Source organism: Cyphomyrmex costatus, unplaced genomic scaffold (genome assembly GCF_001594065.2).
Source record: "Cyphomyrmex costatus isolate MS0001 unplaced genomic scaffold, Ccosl1.0 scaffold302, whole genome shotgun sequence".
Classification (NCBI taxonomy): domain Eukaryota; kingdom Metazoa; phylum Arthropoda; class Insecta; order Hymenoptera; family Formicidae; genus Cyphomyrmex; species Cyphomyrmex costatus.
In genome coordinates this window covers 1,028,014-1,052,321 of record NW_017277148.1, presented here as the reverse complement: position 1 = coordinate 1,052,321, position 24,308 = coordinate 1,028,014, and the positions used below count along the sequence as shown (strand labels likewise).

The 24,308-nt window shown below is 37.5% G+C and overlaps 1 protein-coding gene and 1 non-coding gene across 2 annotated transcripts in view; one reads left to right on the top strand and one right to left on the bottom strand.

Annotated features, from left to right (window-relative positions):
• ss (aryl hydrocarbon receptor spineless) overlaps window positions 1–22,984 on the top strand; it is a 196,433-nt gene extending 173,449 nt beyond the window's left edge. Inside the window, exons 5-10 of the mRNA XM_018542076.1 lie at window positions 15,200–15,409; window positions 18,207–18,501; window positions 18,850–18,991; window positions 19,073–20,494; window positions 22,168–22,494; window positions 22,957–22,984. Of these exons, the coding sequence (XP_018397578.1) occupies window positions 15,200–15,409; window positions 18,207–18,501; window positions 18,850–18,991; window positions 19,073–20,494; window positions 22,168–22,453 (2,355 nt within the window). The 3' untranslated portion in view covers window positions 22,454–22,494; window positions 22,957–22,984. The remainder of the gene's footprint in view (window positions 1–15,199; window positions 15,410–18,206; window positions 18,502–18,849; window positions 18,992–19,072; window positions 20,495–22,167; window positions 22,495–22,956) is intronic.
• Window positions 13,682–13,753, bottom strand: TRNAM-CAU (transfer RNA methionine (anticodon CAU)). Its single transcript has one exon. It is a non-coding gene; the product is annotated as a tRNA-Met (tRNA).
• Window positions 22,985–24,308: the final 1,324 nt, after the last annotated feature.

Below are 24,308 nucleotides of genomic sequence, written 5' to 3'. Positions count from 1 at the left end.
TAATTGTCGCCAAGCGCGTGAAATGTCGTGTGTGATTTAGGACTAAAAAAGAACGCAATGTCTACGTCATTTTATTAGTGATGAATTATTTCTGTGATAGGATTGCACAGCACAAACGTACGCATTGTAGCGTAGCGATTTAGAAACAATCAAGTGACGTTAAAGTGAATCAAAATGCAAATATAATTTTCGTGTGATTAAAAAGTGATTAAAAAGGATCGAGTTACTATTACGCTTGGAGAAAAAGTGTCGTGCTGATAATTTATCGTAATTCCAGCTGCATTTCTCGTTAGTTATAGCAGATTTAAATCTAATATACATAAAATGCTCTACTATTATTTTTAAATAGAGCATCGGCTGTTATTTTTTCAATTTTGGTTTTTTTTAATATAAAAAAGATGGAAGTTTTTTCTATTTTTATAAAAAACTGTAAAACTGAAAATGCTACTGAACTATCTTTTTTTTTTTCATATTAATAGAATCTCGTACTAATTTTACATACCCAAAAGTGGAATCTGTAAAATTAACACACGACGCTCTATTAATAAAATAATGACAGTTTTAGTAATATTTTTCATACTTATACAGTTCCTTATAAAATTTTAAGAATTCCGCATTTTTTATACTAAAAAATCAAATTTGAAAACATTGGCATGCTAACTTTACAAATTTAGCACATTTTCCCTTCAAAGTATCTATAAGGTATTAGAAAAAAATTAATATTTTCTTGGCTAAAATTCCAACAATTACCAATTTTATTACACTTTAGTAAAATGTGATAGTTACGAAAATACGAAGTACACACAAAGGTTGAAATATGGACGATAATTAAGTAAGGCATGTGCAGTCGGCGGGAAATCATGCATCCGCAGCTCATGTTAGTGTTTGAAGTATTAAAAGATCGCGACTTACGTGACTCCGAAAGGGAGCATGCTCGTACTTTCGCGCGTATCTCTCGGTGGATCAGAAGGACGCTTCCGTGATGATATGAGGATGAAGGAGACGGCAGAAAGGCAACGAGCTCCAACAAAAAAATTCGACGTGGAACGCTAGTGCGACGTCGACGGTAATACGTTACCCCCTTCTGTCGTATGAAGTGTGTGTTTCGAACGGCCATTTTCTCGTAAATCTCGTTTGTCCCTGGACGCGAATAAATCTTGTCGTCATTTACATTATCGTGCGTAATATTTTGGCGTACCGGTAGATGTAATGAAGCGGCCCCACGGCGCACCGACGCCTCGGGAAAGCAAATTATCGATCACACGAGAAACCGTTTAAGAAAAAAATTATTACCGACAAGGACGTTTAAAATGAATAACTGATCGATCTCGTTTATATTGCTAGAGAGTTACAAAGAGTTATTCAGAATTTAAAAATCAAACATATTCAGAGAGGCATGTTGAAAATCAACTTTTTTCTTGTTAACACATATTTCAGTTGCATACAATAGAATGTGAATCTAAGAATTTAAGCGACTCTATTCTTGCAATTGAAGGATTTACTGCAGCAGTGGACCAACTCAGATTTTTGTAAAAACGAAAAATAAATATATTTTTTTCTTCGCTTTAACTTCACAATTTATTTTCTCCGTTTTTTATATTAAAATAGATTTAGCTCACTGTTGCAGTATAAGCCCTTTAATTTTAAATTAGAATTTCAAATATAATTATAAATATTTATTAATTACTAAATTTTGTATGAATATATATGAAATATTTACATTGAGATTCTGTAAATATTGCATAGAATATAAGTTCGCTTTTTACGAATCCCTACGATCATTTCCACGATTCTTTCAATTTTATCTTTATTGAATTATTTACTGCAAAAATACAGTAATTCTCTTTCAGTCTTTCCTCCATTTCTCTTAACATACCATTTACTGCGAAATACGATTCGACCTTTACTTTAGACTACCACGATCCTCACCGTCGTTCTCCAGGCTCGCTTTCTGCCGGCGTCTCCCGTGAGAATCGTAGCGTACCTGCGTCGAAGGGGGTCAAGAGCCGAGTCGTCCCGTCTTTATCCCGGAATTAATTACCCATTAGCAATTACCCGCGTCCGACGAGCCGCGCGCGCATTCTCTCGGAACGTCGGCGGCGGCGGCGTCTCGGCGCCGACCGCTACGTTTCCCCGCAGATATCGCAAATGATTCACCGAGGGATTAGGGCCCCCGAGGCCCTTCCCCGCTCTCTTCCTCTCCGCGAGAATCAATTGAGCACGTTAAGCTTAAATATATACGGCGGGGCCTCGCGCGCGAGTCGAACGAGAGAGAGAGAGAGCGAGCGTTGCGCGCGAACTGAATTATGTGGCACATTTTGACAATTAATAGTCGCTAATGAAGACACAATCGGGCTGCCCCGGAGCACTCTCGCCTTTCACCCTGTTTCTCGGCCTGAGAGGAATAACAAGGGAGGAGGGATTACAAAGAATTGCGAAAAGGGATCCAAGAGGGGGTGGGCTCGAATTAGCCAAACGCCGCAGCTTCATAATTCTCCGGTGTAATTGAGAGCTCAACTTCGAGGCTGCGATATTCCATCACGTTACGGTGTATCTGTCTGGGTGAGTGCACGAGTGCTTAAGATTCATTGTCTGTATGAGTGTGTACGTACATTTAATGTGGCAAGAGAGCCGCCAGCAGGCGCTAATCGAAGAGAGAGATTTTCAGGATACATATAGAATTAAAACAAATACAATGGATCATGATGACGTGCATTCAAATATATATTATTAAAAGTAACTGATTTATTAGGAAGAGATGGAGATAGAAAGGGAATCAAGTGGAGTTAACGAATATATGATTAGAACAATGGAATCAATTACAGAATCAATGAATTAAATATATGTATATATTGTCGAATTTCTTACAAAGAATATGAATCAACAGCAAGAAAGGATAGCAATTACACCGCGAGTTAAAACTTAACAATAATAACGAAGTACATAAATTGCGGTTCTGTATATTTTCTTTCACGCCGACGCGACGGGACGTCGTCGGCGTCGGGACGCCGAACGCACCGTAACGATCGCGATTGTCGGGACCGGAGGAGTGCCGGAACCGGTCGCGGGGTCGAGCGAGAATTATTAACGCGCGATCGCGGATTAATTATTATTACCCGGCTGATTTGTTTCAATTTGTAGCAGAACCCTTTGATCACGGACCGAATCATGTTTCCGTCGTGGTCCCCGCCCGGTGTCCACCGGGCCGGATTTATTTCGCCGGGGGACAGGCCGCGGTCGTGGGGCCGCGGTGCCCGAACGTACCACCGATGGGGCACCGGCGGATGGTACCCTCCTCGGTACCTGCCTCCGCTGTGACATTGAAATATCGCGAGAACGATTTTCAAGTTCGACGGGCGAGCGAGCGCGGCCCTCCTCGTGACGCGGCCACCGCTCGTTTGTCATGGCGTAAGGATGCGGCGCGTACGATCGATAACCCGAGGCCTCCGTGTGACGTCCTCTCTCTCTTTCTCCTTCTCTCTCTCTCTCTCTCTCCCTCCCTTCTCCTCTTTCTCTCTCTCTCTCTCTCACCTTGCAAAATCAAAATCTTTGTCGTGTCTGATCCGAGTCTTATAAGTTTTTTACCGTATTTTTTAGTGCCTAAGGGCTACTTAATTCGAATCTTCTTTTTTTTCTTACGCATTGAATCTGATTTATTTAGTTCGACGTTTTTTTTACACATTTTTTGATAATTAATTGTTTCTTATTGATATTACTGTATATTATTTGAAGCTAAAAACGTGATTAAACGTTTTAATTATAAAATATTGCTAATTAGAAGATCTACTTGGATTTACTAAAATGTATTCAACCATATACATTTTGTTGATACAATCAAATTTTTCTTCTATTTTCTTTAGTGAACAGAATTAATTGAATATAATTTTGATACGTGCGAGTACCTGATGACGTAATTCTTTATTTTACCTTCTTCGGTCGCCTTGCGTCACAGATAAACAACACTATGCACTTAACTATGTCGTCGGAAAAATGGTTGCGGAATCTTACGAGAATCAAATGAGAAATCGTTAAGGATGGTGACAACTTTATCCGCTGCTGCTGTTGCTACGTTAAATCGTTTTCCACGTTTGTGTATGTATAAGACAGAGAAGAGTATCCGCTGCATAAGTTGTTACGTCATTACGTCAGGGTTTTATTCCCGAAACAATTTGGAGGTGGAAAATGTAAATGCTCCTTCGACTTTTATCCGTTATTGCTTTACGGAAATGCGAAATAAACGATGCAATATAGATTTCCGCTGCGAAACAAAACCGGCACATCTGCATACTATTTACTGAAAAATGTAAATGGCACGTTGATAATTAAGGATGCGGAATATGTCACAGTATGACGCTGTTTTTGAGTCAATATCACGCTGTGCTCTACTAACGTTCAAGCAACCAGTACTTATCAAGTACAATTAAATTTCACAGAAATAACTGTTTTAGCACTCTTTATTAACCTGCATTTTTTTGCAAATAATAATTATATAGATTAATAAAAAAATCTACGATTTTCTATATTAAGAAAAAGTTTTTTTTACATTAAATATGAAGATAATTTCCGATTTTCTATACATCGCGCATTCTGCTATTGTTTAACATTTGTTGCTATAATCGTGATCGTGTTTAATACTCCGTGTAGAGTGAAACGCGCATAATTTATAACAAACACGATGCTCTTAATTGATATTCCTCGCGATAAAAAAAATATTGAAGCCTCGAACGCGACAGGAGCTCATAAATCGATTGGTACATGCATCTCGAGACGCTCGTAGATCATCTGTCATGTGTTAACACGTTGATATCTCGGTGTCCTTACTTTCCATGTATCTATACTAATGTTTACATAATTTTTTAGATTCTAATTGAATTATACGACATTTCTTATGTTAATATCATGAGACACAGTGAGAGACGTGATACATATCTATTCGAATTAAGATTTCCTCTTCTATAAAAGCGACAGAATACATTTTAGGAGGAAAAAATTGATAGAAAGAGAGAGAGAGAGAGCAACAAGAATTAAATCAGCGTTAAAATTTTTGTCATTTAAGCCCTCCGTTGGACATCAAGGGAATCTCTTTGAAAATTTTGAGAATTAAAAGAGTTTTCGATCAGCACAAAAGGGAAAATATATATTCAATGAAATTTATTTTTTCTTCTATGTAAATACAAATTTTTTATAAAATTAGGTGTTTTAGGAATCATTTTCAATCTTATATATAAAGTCTTTATCATACTTGATATATATCATTGATTAAATTAAAGTAAATTAATTGTTAATTAAAAAACATTTTCCACGATAACTCTTTTGATCTGAAAATCTATCGGTCTCATTCGAGAATCGTGTCACCGAGACAACGCGACGCGACGGTCAGGTCTCTCTCGCTTGTTTGCGAAATAAGAGCCGACGAGAGGGTTCAAGGGACGGTAAGAAAAACGAGAATGAGATCTGAGCGGCCCGTGATGGAAGGAGCGACGGAGAAGGCCTACAGCGTGCGAGTCCTATACAGCAGACGGAGAGTTGGCGTGAGAGCGGGGCAGCGGGGAGGACGACTGCGGGCGCGGGGGTGTTGCGAGTAGAAAAAGAAAATAGAGCGAAGGAAGGCGAGGCCGACGCATTCTTCGCAGGAATGTAAATCAAGTCTCTCTCCGGCTGAGGGAGAGCTCAGGCCGCGCCGATGCCGGCGGGGGTGCGCTAGCGTCCACCACTAAATAATTACAAGCTCTTAATTAACGACGAGGGCCGATCGTAAAGCCATCCGTGACCGCGCACGAGCGCGAAGCCCCGCTCTCTCTCTCTCTCTCTCTCTCTTTTCCTCTCGCTTGCGCCTCGCAACCCCGCGGACGCATGTTTCGAGATTATTTAAACGAGCAATGGTAACAAACGTTATACGGACGGACCTTACCGGACCGTGGCCGCCGTCGCGCCGCCGTCCATCGGTGACTGGCCTCTCTCGGGTGTGCCCGGTGAGCATGGAAAAAAAGCGGGGAAAAAGAGATAAACGATACCTGGACGCGGAGAAAGAAAGGAAGTGAGAGACAGAGAGAGAGAGAGAGAGAGAGATCAGCGGAGAAGCTGACTTGCGCGCGGATGACATCAGGCTGGTACTGTAATTAATTGATTCGCTCAGGAACATGTGAAAATGCGAAATGAGTTTGCATAAATGTACAGACAAACGATCGCGCGAATGTATGTTAGCTCGCGTTAAGAACGCTACAAGAAATTTTTACTGAACAATTTTGTATAATATATATGAAAAGTATATAAAAATAGAATATATAAAATAATCGAATGTAAATGAAATAAATAAGTAAAATGAAAAATATAATGAGATTCAGAAGCGGAGTTTAGTGAAATTGATACTTCAATTACATTATTATATATACTTAAGAATTAATAAAAAAAGCATTTTCAGATTTTTTTTTTTGATAACTTTTATTAGATTGACACACGTTATAATTATTCGTTTTTGTACGGATAAATATTTGCGTAACGATATTATTCTGTAATATGTTATTAAGGTTATTTCCTGTCAGAATGTTTGCGTGCATACGGACTGATAAAATGGAATGTATATCTTTATTAGAATGTGGATATTCAATAAGCTATTAATTAACATTATCGATGCAAATTTATATGCATTCGGAATCCGAGGTCGGATATTTGCGCCGCATCGTGAATACTTTGGAAGCAAAGAGGAACTATTACTCTAAAGACCTCAAATGTCGCAGTTAAAGAATAACAAGCGATTAAGAAAAAATGCAACTACAAAGCTACGCGTTTTGTATGTTATTAGCGCTATTAAGGTAGATGAATAATTCCTAATGTAGGAAGGCAATTCATCCCGCGTTCAAATCGGCGGTAGATTTCCATGGACTTTAATTACTGTAGGCCGAGGCATTAATTAGCGCAATCTTGAGCTAATTACGCAATAAAATTACATACCAGGTACAGCGATATTGCTGCATCAGATCTTCTGTCACCGTTTTCGAATTAAAAATCATGCGCTTGTCACTGTCGAGTATTCCAAAGTCATTTGTCCACTCATCTCGTTCATAATATTGCAATATGTGTAACAACTTTTAACGTCGGGTTGTTGTATTTAAACATTTGCTTTGAAAATCTGTCGCATCTCTTAACCATAACGTAAATTCGCCATTATCTGTCTAAACTCGGAGAAAACGACATACACATCTTAATTCAGGTTGTGTAATTAAAATGCTCCGTAATTATTTTACATTATATATTACACGCGAATATCATGCGATGAAAAATTCAATATTAACAGCACGTTACGCAATGCGTTAGTTATGATCATATCAGACCCTATTATATTGTCACAGGTAATTAAATCTTGGATGAGAAGCGCCAGACGCTTTTGCCGTTTTTTTTTTTTTTTTTAAAGCTTCATGATAAAGGTATTAAATTTGCCGTTGTATCGCGATCAAGTACGTTCAATTAAAATGTAGACAATGGCGGCGCGTAGTCAGTGCAACGATGCTGTGTAATTTACACGCTCGATACCTGCAACTCAGCATGTGCGCTTCGTAATACTGATTCGGTTGCACACGATTAACTCAACTAAGTCGATCAGAAGGATATCTGTAATTATTTCGCTAATATCGCGAAACTAACGTTCTATCTCCCGCTGAACCGATTAACTTTCACGTGCTACGTGTTGCGTACTTTCCCTGTAAATTCTCGATTAAAATAAAGAAGACAAGAGTCAATTGCGATGAAACTGTATTATAATACCTTTGACTAATACACATATGGTAAGAATTGTTTTACTGTAATATTAAAAAATTTATTTAAATATACAGGTTTGAAAATAATGCACTGAAAATTTGTGTTCAATTCACATTTTACATTTTACGTGTCCCAAACAGTATGAAATTAACATTTATGATATATTAAATTTATGTTCTAAAATACATTTTTTTTATTTTAATTACTTTCTTTTATTTTTCATAAATTATGTTACTTTAACATTATGAAATGTTAAATATCAATTTAACATAAACTGTTATTTATACAAAAAACTAGTTTTTACAGCATTAATAATGTTTATGCGTTCTATATAATTATTTTAACGATTTAACGAAATTATTTTCAGATCTGTATATCTAGTTAAATTTTTAGAAACTTTAGCTAAATTGTTCTTTCCGTGTATGCAAAATATTGACATGCGATGTAATCTCATATCAAATCTGTTTTAATTAACACATAATATTCATTATAGTGTACCCATTTTGTGAAGTAAACTATTTTATGGAATGACAATAGATACATGATAAATATTAAAAATTATTCGTTATATGGTAAAGAAGAAACTATTATTTTTTATTAAATGAATATGATCATAATGGCATCTAAAAATCGTTAAATATATATATATATATATGTATATACCCTGTGTTAAAAATAGCGTAATGTATCATTAAGAAGCGTGCATCTTACACATAGTTAAACATAGTAATTATACGTGTCTCCAATGTCTCAAACGAGAAGACGCCATATCCTTCGCTGAAAGGCTCTGGAATGGACGAGCAATCGCATTAATGTATCGCACGTGTAAATTACGCTCGTCTCCGCCGCGGAGGAAGTTACGGCGAAGGAATAGCAGCTGATATCGTTCGGAAATGTTTAATATGTATCGATAACGGGAGGGCTTTTGCAATTCGCTGAAATGCGCTTCCAAGAAAACATAATGGCATTAACGGCCGAGAGAGGGATGGAATTACATTGATTATTCTTGTGATACGAATCAGAGAGTTTCTTGGGGCCGTCCTCTGACGTTTGTCAGAAACGGTTGACACACAGTCCGATTATAATTTGCGTAAGAAGCACGGGCACGTGAGCGTGCAATTATATCCTCGTCAAGTCGACCGCACGGGGGTGGTGACCGCGGTGGCGAAGGGGTAGCCTCCGTATCGACCGGCGATTAAAATATAATTTGTGATTAGGCCACTTAACGAGAGCGATCGGCCAGATTGGAGGCCTATTATGCGTTGGTACGTGACGACAAACTATTACGACGCAAGATGTAATTGCGGGCCTTTTATAAACGGCCGCGGTGGCGTTAAGGGCAATTTACACTTTGGCCTGCCTCTATCGATCGACGATTTTAAGAGGTACTAGTATATTACGCGGGATCAGCTTTAAGATATACGAGATACGTTGTGTACCGGTACTACCGGTACCCGTTCTCGCGTCATGCACCGCGAGGGACAATTGTTGAATTGTCTAAGTATCGGCGAACGTGCTGTTAGATCAAATGTAACAGCGCGCAGCCGACGATGCATACTGTGTAGTTAAAGGGTTAAAAATACACCGCCTGACCTCGACCACGTTATGCAAAACAACGTATCCCAGAAAATTCCACGCTCCGATATCCTTCTCTGTACGCTAAACCGCCGGTGTAATAACGGCAATCAATGAACAATGGCACAATAAACAACGAATTGATTATTCATTTCAATTATAATAAATAGTGCACAGATAAACGTACAAGAGAAAATTTATTATTCAATCGCAAAACATGAGATTAGTTTTATTACGTTTGCGTGTAACAGGGACTGCATTTCTGCATTACATTCTTTAGTGGCTTTGAAATATAAATTACTTTTGTAACAAAGTTTTCCAGTTAATCTCTCTTTCTCTCTCAATTTTCTCACAAATTTCTTATTTTATTAAATATCTTACGGTATGTGAATTTTAATCCAAGAGTTTGTGTGCTCATTGAAATTGAACGGGAATTAAAAAATTGCATTTCTGCTTGTATTCGAAAAATTTTATTCGTTAATTAAAATTGAAACTTTTAGCATTTTAAAATTAGACTAATAATACTTTGCAACAATAACTTAGTTTATTTTAACTCTTAATTATTTTATGAAACAATTGATGTATAACTTGCGTTTTATTATTACAACTGTTTATTCTGTTTATTTTAATCCGAATAAGAGATTTTCATCATATTGTTAATTAATATTGTATGCTGATAAAATTTTTTCAAGTATTTGAATGTACGTAATTACATAGAAAATCTCATGGAAAGTGCAGGTATATTATTTCTTCGGTGGATATCGAACATTATTTGTTCAAGAAAGATTAATTTCTGTCTACCGATAAAATTCGCCAGGCAGTCGCGAAATAAACAAGCCGTTCCAGCGGCGCGCTAGAAATAATCGATCGCGTCGTTCATCAATGAGAATTACAAGTGAATTTATTCTCGTCGTTATTGCCGCGATATACATATGGCGTGCGGGAATGAAGGGGCACCAGGACGAAGGTGGAACACGGCTGTGCAATTACATGTCCACTGTGTGTCCAGGTGAGGTACGGACGGCGATTACCACGGAAATCGTGTGTAATCCTTAATTAAAATTAGAGCGGCTCTCTCGCGATCGCAGCGGGGTTGCGACTAGCGAAGGAGGAAAAGGAGGTGGAGGAGGAGGAGGCAGAAGAGAAAGAAAAAAAAGGAGAAGAAGGGAAACGGTCCGCGCTCAAATTCATTGGATCCCACGGCGAGCCAGAGCTCCTATCTCTCCAGCTTACCTGCGGGTTTCGTCTCGGGAACCCCCCCCCCTCCCCCTCGTCATATTTATTGGGATTCGGAGTTTTACGATCGGTGTGAATGCGCCGGGAAACGTTCCCTCGATGAAATTGCGCTCTCGCTGCTTACATCGAACGTTCCTAGGCGTCCGTATCTCGGCGATTATGATCCACCGAGATATGTAATGCGCGCGCGACGCTAATGTCCCGCGTACCTCGAGTGAGCGCACGAGTCGTTAATGAATTTAATAAACTTGCAGATAGGCTGGGGTGATCTTAATATATATTATCTCGTTTACCTCGAGTTGCTTGCAGAGAATACGCGCGTTTAAGCTTTCCGTTTCAGCGATATTTAAATCCACGACGAAAGACACAACAAATAGTCGGCCGTGTCATAATTATCGAAATAAAATAGCTGAACTTCTCAATGATAGTAGAGAGAACGATGTTGCTGACGTATTTAAAAATTTAGGTAAATAAATTTGAAAATTTTATTGGAGACTGCGTCAAAATAATTATGTATACTGATTGTGAGACGAACTTCTGGTTGGAAACAAAAACCATTTTTCTCTCGTTGAAACGATTGTCCTGGTTAAATGCATGAGTTATAAATATATTTAGAACATTTTTCCTATTCGTGTTGCTATATGTTTACGCGAAAGCACTGTATACGGAGATCGTAATCTTTCGAATATTTTCGTGAATTAAAATCGTAACGGCGCATTTATTGTAGCAATTAAATTACAATTATTACGTTATACGCGGTAACGTCGCATTAAGTTTTAGTGACGTCGCATAAACTCATCGAGTTGATATATCATCCATTATGGTGATATATTACGGACAGCAGATCCCAGATCCATAATTTTCTCCGTATCGACCAAGAGGTATAAACTAAATGCAACGAGCGACGGGAATGACACGTGGGCAAAAACAGGAAGAGACCATCCTCGAACGTGGGATGTACGGCAAACCGAGTGGCATTATTTCAGAAAATATCTGATCGGCCGTGACGTCGCGTACCCGCGATACAAGCTCGCGTACCGGCACATGTAGTTACACGTGTCCGACGCACTTTATCGCGCATAATTAATCCGGGACTAGTCTACAGTGAGAGCGATGAGTCCGCGCACTGAAGAAATACAGTTTTCTACGATAGCTTCAGCGGCTCGGAAGAACTGTAGAAATTAACACGATGTGCGTTCGACGTTGGGCTAGCTGCTGTCCCTTTTCTCATTAGAATATCGCTCTATCTCTTGTTAATTTTAGGAAAAAATAAATATCTAGACTAGGCCTTCTTCTATGGTGTATGCAGTGGAAACACTGTGCCACAGAGAATCTCCAAGCGTGTCGCGAAAATTTTAAGGAAGGTAAAACAAAGAGAAAAAATTGTTAAGTATTTAAAGAATAAGATAACTTCACTCATTTTTTACTTATTTATTAAATTGTTTCACTTTTTTGTGTGTTACGTTTAACTCGCATTTCAACCAGCGATATAATCGTCGCAATAAAATTACTTTTAAAACGATAAACTAAAAATAAATGTTTTGTAACTTTATTTATTTTTAAATGTCATATTAACGGTATCTGATGAATAATCTATGTTGAGCGCTGAAGCATGTGCACCTAATGATGTACCTCGAGAAATTTAGCTCGTTATTTAATGTGAATTGAAAAAATTCAAACAGTGCTAAGATCTAAACTGATAATACAATTTATATTATCCATCTAGATCACGTTTTCCATCCTTTTCAATTTTAATATAACATACTTACGAGGAAGATAGTGGAAGTCACGTGCGATAGACTTCCGGGTGCGTGTAAAAATATATATACATAACCGTAAAAATTTGTTAGAGATACTAAATTACAAAAATATTATTTATAGCAAATAATAAATAATAAATAATCTCAACAATTTATTTCAAACGATCATAAAATTAAACTATATAGATATTCTCTATTTATGGAAGGCAAATCACGCTTGTTGCGAGAAGTATCTTATATGTAGACGTAGATATAAGTGTTCCAGGATGCATCTTTAACTAAGTACACTTCGCATCGCTGGACTTGGCGTAACAGGACCGAGGAGATCTCGACCAGGTCGGTGGAGTGGATAGGTGTAACGCGCGTGACTTTTAATCCGATAATCGACACCGTGCACACGCATCCGCCCTAACCCCCTTGGCTCATGGATTCAGCTCTAGGCCGGGGGCTCTTGAACAGATCGAATTGACTCTCTCTACATCGGCCATTACCTGGTCACGGCTGTCAGCTCGGGTGCTCGCACTCACCCGGCGCGAATAATATAATAAATCACGCGGGTAGAGAGAGTACGATACCAGGCGACTTCCCTCGGCTACCAGAGCTACGTTTTCCAACGCCGGCCGTACGCCCTGTGTGTATCTGTCTAGTGTACACGACCGGCCTGTGTATTATACCTGCCTACGTACATTCGTGCTTAGGTGTATATCAGCGGCGCCGCGATCTCACGACTTCCATGTTTAGCCGCGCTCCCTGTCGCGGTCGTTGATGTTGCTGTTGCTGCTGCTGTTGCTGGTCATAAGCGAGAAATTGCGAAGTAACATTGGCAGCGACGACACGAGAGAGAGAGAGAGAGAGAGAGAGAGAGAGAGAGAATTGATCGTGCCTGCCACTTCTCATGTTTTTCCACTTGAAATTGTTATGTAATTCCGCATGACGGCATTGATCGCCAACACCGCGCGAAGCGCCCGGCTACAACCTAGGAATCCTCTAATGATGCCATTACTGTACACAAATGAAAAATTTATATTAAATTTAATACATTTTGTATATCAAACAGTTTACTCAAATTTTTGTGTTAATTTAACATAAGATGAACCTGTTAAATATAGTAACACAAATATTATGTAAACGAATTGACATAAATTGTAAACAAATTATGTTGGTGTTATACAATTTGTAAGTGAATTGCAGAAGCATATTATAAACTTTTGTTTTTACCTACAAAAATCAATAATTATTTTCTTACACAAGATTGCGTAATCATAATATATTAGTAAATATATGTATATATTTGTTCATAAATTATGTACATGACAGTTTAAATTCACATAAAAAAAAAGATAAAATATATCTTCTAGCAGAGCGTGGTTTCGATCCACGGACCTCTGGGTTATGGGCCCAGCACGCTTCCACTGCGCCACTCTGCTGTCTCGACTGAACCTCCTCTAAAACAGTACAATTAAGAACTTATTATTCATTCGATATATTAAAAGTATAATTTATAGTTGCACGATTATTATTGCTAGAAAAACATTCAATGTTTTTGCTTTGGAAAGATTAAAACGTTTTTATATAAAAAAAAAAATAGTAATATCTTACACACATGATAAATATAAAATTATATTTAAGTTTGTTCGAAATAAAATTTTTCGTCACTTCAAATATTTGTTTTGTTATTATTTGCACATGCATAGAGATGTAAGTCTTTTTGATTTATAAAATTCCGGAAAGATATAATATTTGAGGTATCGCATCTACTCTAAAGATATTACGAAATTCTATTAATTATCTTGTGATACTTTAATGTTACAATTTCTTGAATTGCAATTTGTTTGGAGTCTATTAAAGCCATTTCTTCTACTTTCCAAAGTGGCCGTTTTACCCCAAAAATGATACATTTATGACACGATACATAAATGTAACAATAATACGATACATTTCGTAAATGTAAGCGCAACGCTGAAATCGGCGCTGGCTTACTTCGAGTTCGGACAAGTCTCGATGGTCTTGCAGTAATCTTTGTACGCACCGCGCGGTCTCCCGTGGCATAAGGGTAGCGTAAACGAGATTGCGACGAGGATTGACGCGAAGAAAACGGTAGTCGAAGAGTTAATCGTAAATAATGGCCCTGAGTTCGCGCACGTTCGTGACACACGATAGAATGTATGCACGAATTCTTAGATTGGATAAACGCGAATGTCAGGTGCCCGCGAGGCAAGGAACGCGAGCACTATTATTAACTCGTTTTATAGCCGGTATCTAAACTGCGAATAAACGAACATTAATTATGTATGGACGCAATAAAATCTGTATTGCTCGTGTTGTGGATAAGCGAGTCTCACTTTTCGTTCTTATTATTTTCGACGTTGGCAACAAATCACGATGATATATCACCCATTCGGTTTCGTAGACGTGTGTCTCTCATTGATAATAAAAACGACATAATATTTGGCGATTTGGTAAACCTAACATAATCATACGATACGAATCTATTTTTATATACCGACTTCAATTCCCCTCCGTAATGTAGAAGTATGCTATATAATTACTGTGGATGAAATAAACGTTGCAATTAATTACATAATAAAATCTGCAAAAGTGTTATAAAAAGGCAAAACATTCAAACAAAGAAAAAATAATCTCTCTTGATGGATTCTTGTTAATATTTACAATTTATACGCTTTTATTACAGACACATTCCACGAAATATTAAATGACGAATGGAAAGCTTACCAATCTGATTGATTGAATTCTAATCTGTATAATCCTGAACCGCTGAAGCAAACATCAATCACTATAAATCTTACAAAACAAATGGCTGTGAAATATCTGATTGAGAAGTAATGCTGACCAGATCTGTCTTCTTCTTTCAGTCCGACATCGTCCACCAGAGTGTCTACGAACTGGTGCATAGCGAAGACCGGGAGGAATTGCAGCGGCAATTAATGTGGAATTCTTTCTTGCCCGCCGAAAGTGCAAGCCTGCCTTTGCACGACGCACTCTCGCCCCAACATTGTCATCTGCTCGAACGTAGTTTCACGGTTCGCTTCCGTTGTCTTCTCGACAATACATCAGGCTTTTTGGTATGTACACGATGTTTTATACCGCACTGCTCGTATTTTTGCTCATCTCACATTTTTAATCGTACCACCAGCTGGATACACAATCCAAGTGAAAACGGATTTTCCATATGTAAATCTCAAAAATACAAAATGTGTTAGAATCATTCCGATATTTGTTAATTAATATGAGATAATTCGATGTTTTATTTAATTGGGGTTACCAATTTTTGTATTACCACCTTGATCTTTAAATTAAATTTTATACTTTAAGTCGAAATCGAATCATATGCAACTCTCTATATGCAATCTGTGTCTTTTTTGACATATGAGAAATTATAGTCTCAAATTTCTTCCTTACATCTGTTCGAATTTTGATTTTTATTAAATAAAAGTGTTAACATTGAGTTAATTAAGTAATGTTGAAAAGAGGAGAGAGAGAGAGTCTAAATTTTTCCATACTTTTTGAAAATCTAAAACAATAAGAAACTTGCTGTGGACAAAAAAGATCAAGATTGCAGATGGATGAAGCAAAAATATTGAAGGTTAATAAATTAAATTTTTAAATATTAGTTTTTTTTAAATTGAAGTTTAACACTTTCATATTTAAATGTGTTAAGAACAATGTAAAACTTATTAAAACAACCATTAATATTATATCTATGAATATGTAATTTAATGATTCTATTATTGTGTACAATTGTTAAAGAACCCTCGAAATAGAAAATTAAAATATTCCAAGTTAAAAAGAGCCATGAAAGCACAGAATTTTCAATTAGTTTCGTATTATATGTATGTAACTTATATTTAGATTATTATTACAAACTTATTCAGAATGTTCCGACCGCATCTGGAGCTATCCTTAGATTCTAATACTATCTTGGATATTTTAACGTATTCGGATGCTTCGTGAAAGCATGTAATGATCTCGAAATCTTTGCGGCAAATGCGCCACGTAATTACAATAAATGGTATGCGCGCTGGCTGCCTTAGGTAAGGACCCAGCCAAGCAGGAGTCAAGACGACGTTCCTTCACGGTTGCAAAAGCGATGTGCCGGCACATACAAAACAGTAATTAATAATTTCACTGTCATAAAGAGAAGAGGAGCGAGCTCTTCTCTCCGTTCCATAACGACGCCACTATTTCCCCCGCTCTCGCGTAATTGCTTTTTTTTCTCTTCCATCCTCCCGTCCACTCCTCTTCCGATCCTCTCTCTCTCTCTCTCGAGTTGTGTTTCCTACTTACCCTCTCGACCTGCCACCAAGTTCTAAAACCGCAAAGGCATGTATTAGATTGTTACGCGCGAAGTGCTGGTTTCAACGACCTCTCCGTAATTTTACGGGACATCGGACGTACGTCGGTATACAACCGAATTATAATTTTTATACGGCAACGCTAGCGGTATCGCCAGTTTAAACGTTAGTTTTCATCGAGCAGCAACAACTTTCACCGCAAACGACATAAATGCCGTTCAGTTTGTACGTGAAACATGATGCGTCGAATTGACTCTCGTTCTCTCTCGCAACGTGCTAAGCAGATTTCCTAAATATTCCCGAAGGAATTTCAAGTCACTTTTTTTTACGTCAACGGCCTTAAATCTAGGCCGTGAGGCCGACATTCCCCGCGCAAAGCTGGATGTGTATAATCATAGGCCCAGTCAATGAACCGTGACAGCGCGGCAGAGATTGAAACGATAATTCGTCCGGACGGCCGAGCTGTCCATCGTTGGTACCGTTGTCTCGACGGCGTTCGAGAAAAGGTATACTAAATCAAGGGCCAAACAAAACCAGGTTCTCTCCGGAAGGGACGGGGAAGAGAAAAGGAAGGGAAGGTCGGGCAGCCGGGGTACGGAGACGCGGCAAAACACTAATTATCTTACGGCAAACACACCGCGTGGACGCGCGCAGGTATACCCGATGTCGAACGCGACCGGACTGCGGTATTATTCTGGGCAAAGGATACGAGACGCGCGAAAGAGAGCGAGAGGTCGAGCTCGCAAGAGTTCGGCAAAAACGACACCGCTTTGACGTTTATGAAAATGAAACTGTAATCGTAAAAGAGTTTACGGCGCGAGAAGCGCACACCGCCACTACCACCTTCTCCAAGACCCTGCCCTTGGCGGCATCCTTCGCGTACCGTCGATCTAGCTACTGGTGAGCTTTTGACGTTTTTTTTTTTTTTTTTTTGCGACGGGTCCATCTACGTGAGACCTTCTTCTGTTAGGAGCGCCATGCTTCATGAGCGCCTTCGATCTATCTGGATGCTGCGTGAGAGGTCTTTCAATGAAACCATATGCGACTGCAAGAATAATTTACACATGGATAGAACGGTTTTGTTCAAGTATTGAAAAGTTTAGTTAGAGATACAGATCTTAAAGTAATTTTGTTAGACCATCAAAGTAATTACATAGAACACTTAAGCAAAAGAATTTGACACTTTAATAATTAGTTTGAGTGTTTTATAATTATTTTTATAGTTCAAATTTAACCAAATTATTTTTATATACTTATATCTAACTAAATTTCTAATTTTAGCATCTAACTTTAGCAAAATTATTCTTTCCATGTATATATAATATAATAGTAATAATATTATATAATATTTATTAATTATGTTATTTATTTAATATTAGTGTGGCGACAATGAGTCAAGTATCGTTACATAAATTAAAAATTGAAGAAATTAAAACGGTTTATGATTCCATCTCTATTAAAATTTTTTCACCATAGACAATCAATTTTCAGCTGCGTTGCAACTTTTTAGTTGTATGATATTCTCTATTGTCGCTCTAGAATTACACTCACGAATTATTTATTACAGCGTCTGGACATCAGGGGCCGAGTTAAAGTACTTCATGGCCAGAACCGGAAGACGGAAGAGCCACCGCTTGCTCTGTTCGCTCTGTGCACACCGTTCGGGCCGCCTTCGCTCCTGGAGGTGCCGCAGAAGGAAGTAATGTTTAAGAGCAAGCACAAGTTGGATCTCGCGCTCGTGACGATGGATCAGAAAGGAAAGATGCTCCTAGGCTATTCCGACGCGGAACTAACGAATCTCGGTGGCTACGATCTAGTCCATTACGACGACCTGGCCTACGTTGCTAGCGCGCATCAAGAATGTAAGTCTGTTGTGAAAGCTGTAATATGTATGTATTTACAACACAGAATTCCGTCCATATAATTTCCCTAAAAGACAAGCAGAAAAAATAAAAAATATACCGTTGAATTGATATTTCTTTTATTCTTCATTAATAATTATAAAATATGCGAATATAAATCGAAAGCGAATAGTATCTATTATTTTCCAGTTCATACAATATTTGAATAATTTGGTTAAGTTCGTTGATACTAGGTACAAAATTAATTTTGCTGAAATGACGTCGCATTGTTTTACGAAATTGGATAATAAATGAATATATTCATAGGATTTTAATTCGTTGTTTCTTGTCCTCTTTTTTTTTTTTTAGTACTGAAAACCGGTGCATCAGGCATGATAGCCTACAGATTTCAAACGAAGGATGGTGGGTGGCAGTGGCTGCAAACTAGCTCCAGATTGGTTTACAAAAACTCGAAACCAGATTTTGTGCTCAGTACTCATCGACCTCTCATGTAAGTGTCAATGTTACATTTGGTGTCGAGATTCGACGCGCGCGGAGATCGCGCAATACAATTAATTAATTCACATTTCAGGGAGGAGGAAGGTAGAGACTTGCTTGGCAAACGTACAATGGACTTCAAAGTGAGTTATCTGGACGCCGGATTGACTAACAGCTACTTCTCGGACAGCGATACTCTGACGGGGTCAGTCATGACGCCGACCTTACCAGCGCAACCGGCGCCCCAAAGAGTGAACAGGCGGTACAAGACGCAGCTGCGGGACTTCCTCTCGTCATGTCGCAACAAACGCAAGCTTTCTTCTCAGTCATCAGTCTCGCCACCAGCTCCGCCAGTCGCATCCGTGGACTATCTCGCGGCAGATACCAGCACAGCGGCAGCGGTTGCTGCGGCGTATAGCAATTTAAATACCATGTACCCGACACCGTACGCGCCCACAGCAGTGGCGGCAAGCACCGATCCTTCTTTGACAACTTACATCGGTCATACGGGCAACTATCATCAAACTCTGTATCCAGCGAGTGCGTTAGACAACAGGTACCTTACAGCCGCGACAGAGAATCTGTTTCAGTACAGACCGCTGGGTTCATATTATCCGGAGTATCACACCGGCACCGCGTACAATGGTTTCATCGACGTATCGTTGCCTACGTACGAGACCCATCAGCTGACCAGTAAGACAGAAGAGAAGCTCTACTGCCAACAACTCGGTAGCGGCGAGTCGCCTAAATACAGCTATGTGGAAACGAGACACCCTGGAAGCGTCAGTGGTTCACCCTACGCTGCCAGTCCTGTGGCGAGCGCATCCACGATGCATCCAGCGACCACCGATATGAACGTGGTGCGCGCCGGAAGCAGGCACTCGTTGGAGGGCGGCGCGTCGTCCAGTAATTCCGCTGGCAGCTCACCGGTGACCAGCGCAGCCAATGGCATGCTGACCCCGAAGATCGAGGACGTAAAATCTGAGGTATATAGCAACGAGGCGCCGCGGCAAACTGTGCTAATGTGGGGCGCGCCACCATCACGCACACCACCCAGGAACAACGGTAGCTACAGTCCTCCGACGCCGCATTCGACCCACTCGTCTACGCACTCGACCAATACCACCGGCGATCCGCTTAAGTCGCTCGCGGAGATGAACTCCATGAATGGGGACTGCAAATGGCGACAAACTTCCCCGACGGATCAAGTGACTGCATCGAGTCCGCCAAGAAACAATAAAACGCAACAATCTCAACAGCAGCATCATCATCAGCAACAACAGCAACAACAGCAGCATCAGCAATATCCTGTCACGACGTCACAATATCAAGCAGCCGCAGCTGCCGCTGCAGCCGCTGCCGCCGCAGCCAGCACCATCGGTTACACGCATTCTCATCCAGGTCATGGTGGACACGGAGAAACGGGCTCCGAGGTATGGCAAGGAGTGCAACACCATCACTACCAGTACTATCCCTACCACCATCACCACCCCGCACCACCAAGGCACACGCCCCAGTGAGTGTCACTGCTGCCTCACAGATTTTATTATAATTTTCCGTCGTCATTTACAATAAGATGATCAAATCCCCCGAAGAGAGAAAGAGAGAGAGAGAGAGAGATAAAAAACTAGATGCTTATACAATTCCGTTTTTAAATTCATAACTATATAATATCAATCTTGGTTTTTTGAGAACACAAAATGTTATCTTTATTACTGTATTTTTTTCATACATCGAGTTGAAATAATTTAATCTTTAATTTCGTTAATGTTATTTTTGTATATTTGTATTTTAAATGAAAGGGGTTGATTAAAATAATTTAGAAAATGAAATAAATTTCAAATCCTCTTTCAAGGCAAAATGAATTGATAACATTGGAGGATTGGTCATCTTAAAGATTAAATATGAAATGCTGTTGCTATATATACAAGTGGTTTCAATGTTACAATAATTTCCATTCATAAAAAAATTAATTCCATAACTTCTTATTTTTATATATAAATTAGATGTAATGTTACCCTTTGAGATATTTTTTTAATATTATATTTGAATCTTAGAACAAAATTGGTATTATTTATTACATACAAAATTTACTTGTAGATTGATTATATTATAATATAAAAGCATTATTTTGCATTAAAAAATAAAATAGTTCTCGAAAAGATTTGAACGGAATATTTGATAATTTCAACTATATTTGCACATCTTTGCTAATTAAATAATCTGTTATAAGTATATTTCATAAATCTATAGCATATTCAATAAAAATATTCACATTTTTTATATATTACATGTATTATATTATGTGTATTTATATTTGTGGATATATATAAATTTTTCATAATTTATGCTTATCCTATTGATTCGTGATATAGCAAATGCATGGTTAATTAAAAATTTATTTTTGCATCATTCTTTTAATAATTATTTATAATATTCACTCCACTATTATGGGAATCATTAGAGTTTAATTCCGGTTTACAACTACAGCAAGTTGTAACTCTAAGTTTACTGTATTGATGGAAAAGTAATACAAATAAAAATCAGTATTTTTGAAATAATAAAAGAATAATGATTTTCTGAAGACTAAGATATTGTTCTGGAAAAACGACTAATTTAACTCATTTAATTATATGAAAAAGTGTCACATCTCTAAGAGGATAAAATTTAAACTATATCATAGTTGTAATATGTGAATTTTGAAAACTTACGACATAGTTTTAAAAATACATCATGGTTAAAAGTATAACAGGAAAGAAAGTAAATTTACAGAAATTGCATATTCATTATTCTAATTAAAATGTTCCAATTCAAAATTTAAAAAAATGCTTTATTGAAAAGTTACTCATTTTGAGATATGTTACTTTTCTATCAATACAACATGTTGTGTTTGATAACATCATCAATAAGAGAACAAACACGCAAGTGTTACGTAAAAAAAAATAACAATAACCTTTTATATGATTAGGAAATCGTATCTAATTCAATCTTATTTTCCAAGAAAAGTACATTTAAGAAATAAATAAGACATAATTGAATAATCGGTAATTTTCTAGACAAACTACTTGATGTCGGATTCAGCCAAGTTAAGTTACCAAATAAGCACTTGCTTTCGCAATAACATTAAAAAACAAATTTCTGGTCGATGTGCTGTGCTACTATCTGTGTAATGGGAGAAGCCTAATTTAGCACACGTAAGATAACGGGGAGACCGTCCATTTGGTTGCAGCACGCCACCGTCAGTTGTAGGAACGGGGACGGGGGTGGCGGCAGGCATGGGCATGGGCACCGGAGTGGACAACAGCACCAGCAACAACAGCAACGTCTTGTACCACCCTCCGCACCACCACCACGTAGTGGGATCATCGGTGGCGGCGGCGGGAATGGGCCCAACTGTCCCACAGATTCCAAACCGGACGCCGGGAGTCCTCTGTTGTCCATCTCTGAGGTGACTAACACCCTGCTCAACCAATAGTCCCTTGGTCACTTCGGCGTCGCTTTATGTCAGCGATGAAGGTAAGCTCGCTTGACTGACGTTAAATGTATGTATACAGAATCACTGGAGTAAATAATTTAACGAGAAAATAAACTACCCAATCAATATAGAATAAATAAATGAGATGTAATTTTATTATTATGCCCTTATTGTCAAAAATTGAATATTTCATTTCTAGGTATTTTATTATTAGAAGTTAAGTTTTGATCAAAATATAAAATAATATATGTGTATATATTATATAATATGTTGTATATATATTTTTTTTCCTTTAATTTTTTTCTCTTCATTAAATGATAAAGAGATAAATAAGAATATAAAATTATTTTTTTGAATATATATTTTATAATTTACAAAAATAATTGTAATACTAATAACATTTAATAAGATAAAAAACATAAAAATAATATTTTATGTATTGTGTCTTATTATACAATATAAAAATTGCATGCTTTCGAACCACGGTATCTTTTTGTTTGCAGATATTTCAGAAGAGATGTCCTCATTGAAGCTGATTCCAAAACGTATCACTGTACCATACAAATAATGTCGATTAAAAAGAATTAAGAATATACGTATAGTACTGTAATATACTCATTGCAAAGCTAATAACCAACCTAGTATTACATAACTTTTATTACATTAATTTATCCGTACCGATACGTTAAGTGGATGTTCTTCAGGATTCACAGTTTGAGTCTGCATGTGACACTGATCGCAAACTTGTGTGTATGAAGGGCAGCGATCGTAAGGCGTTTTGCGATTTCATTTATTCACTACTACAGGACGTAGCAGTTGCATGACGAATAATGTAATAGCATTTTATTGAAAAATATAAATAGAGAAATCCAAAACAAATTTGGAAACTATATTATTTTTTTATTGTTAAAGAATGATTATCAAAAATAAATGTCCCGTTATTTCATTTTAACTTTTTCAAAAAATATAAGAAAATAATTATTTAATTTATTAAAAAACAATTTTTATTATATGTTATATAAAACAAATTTAGTAATATAAAAGCGCTACTGCACTTAGGAACATAAAAATTAAGAAAAAATTCTTGTATAATATAATGTGAATATCTCGTTCCATGATTTAATTTATTTCTAGAATTTTATTTTTGAATTAACAAGAAAATTTATTGTTTTTACTACATCACAATAAATAAATGAATGTACATTCTATTCTTGTTCTATGATGAATTAAAAGATATAGCGCAAGATAATGATCACTGCCCATTGAACAAAAAATTGGGGTAATGAATGACATTCCTTTGTACCAAAAATCATCGAACGCTATTCATATTTAACAATGCGAACATAAAATTTGTTATTTTAATCTTCGACAGGCACAAGAAATGCGACTTTAGTTTGTATTAATATCATGACGATATATTTGTATAATTTTACCCATACTCTAATGTTTTTATATCCCGTGCTATTGCGTTTGTATAATTCCTTTTCTTTTCTAAAAAGAGAATGTGGATTCTGTGATATGTGTTAGGTAATTTAAACAATGTTCTTCTGAACGAAGGCATACTCGAGTGTAATATTTATTAAATTAACATAAAAATAACGAAGAGAAATCCGGATATTTGAAAAATTCGAACGATGTATCGTGATACAAATTATGGAAACAAAAGACGGTGATTTTTTTTCTAAATGAAGATCGGAAGTGTTCTAATTGATTATTTCATGTAAGAATACACATTTTAAAAATGCATACAGAGTAAGAAAGGATGATTTTAAAAATACAGATTTTACGATAGGTAGCGAAGATATAACAGATAATTTTGTTTAAATAAAAAAGAAGACACTATCAATATACATTC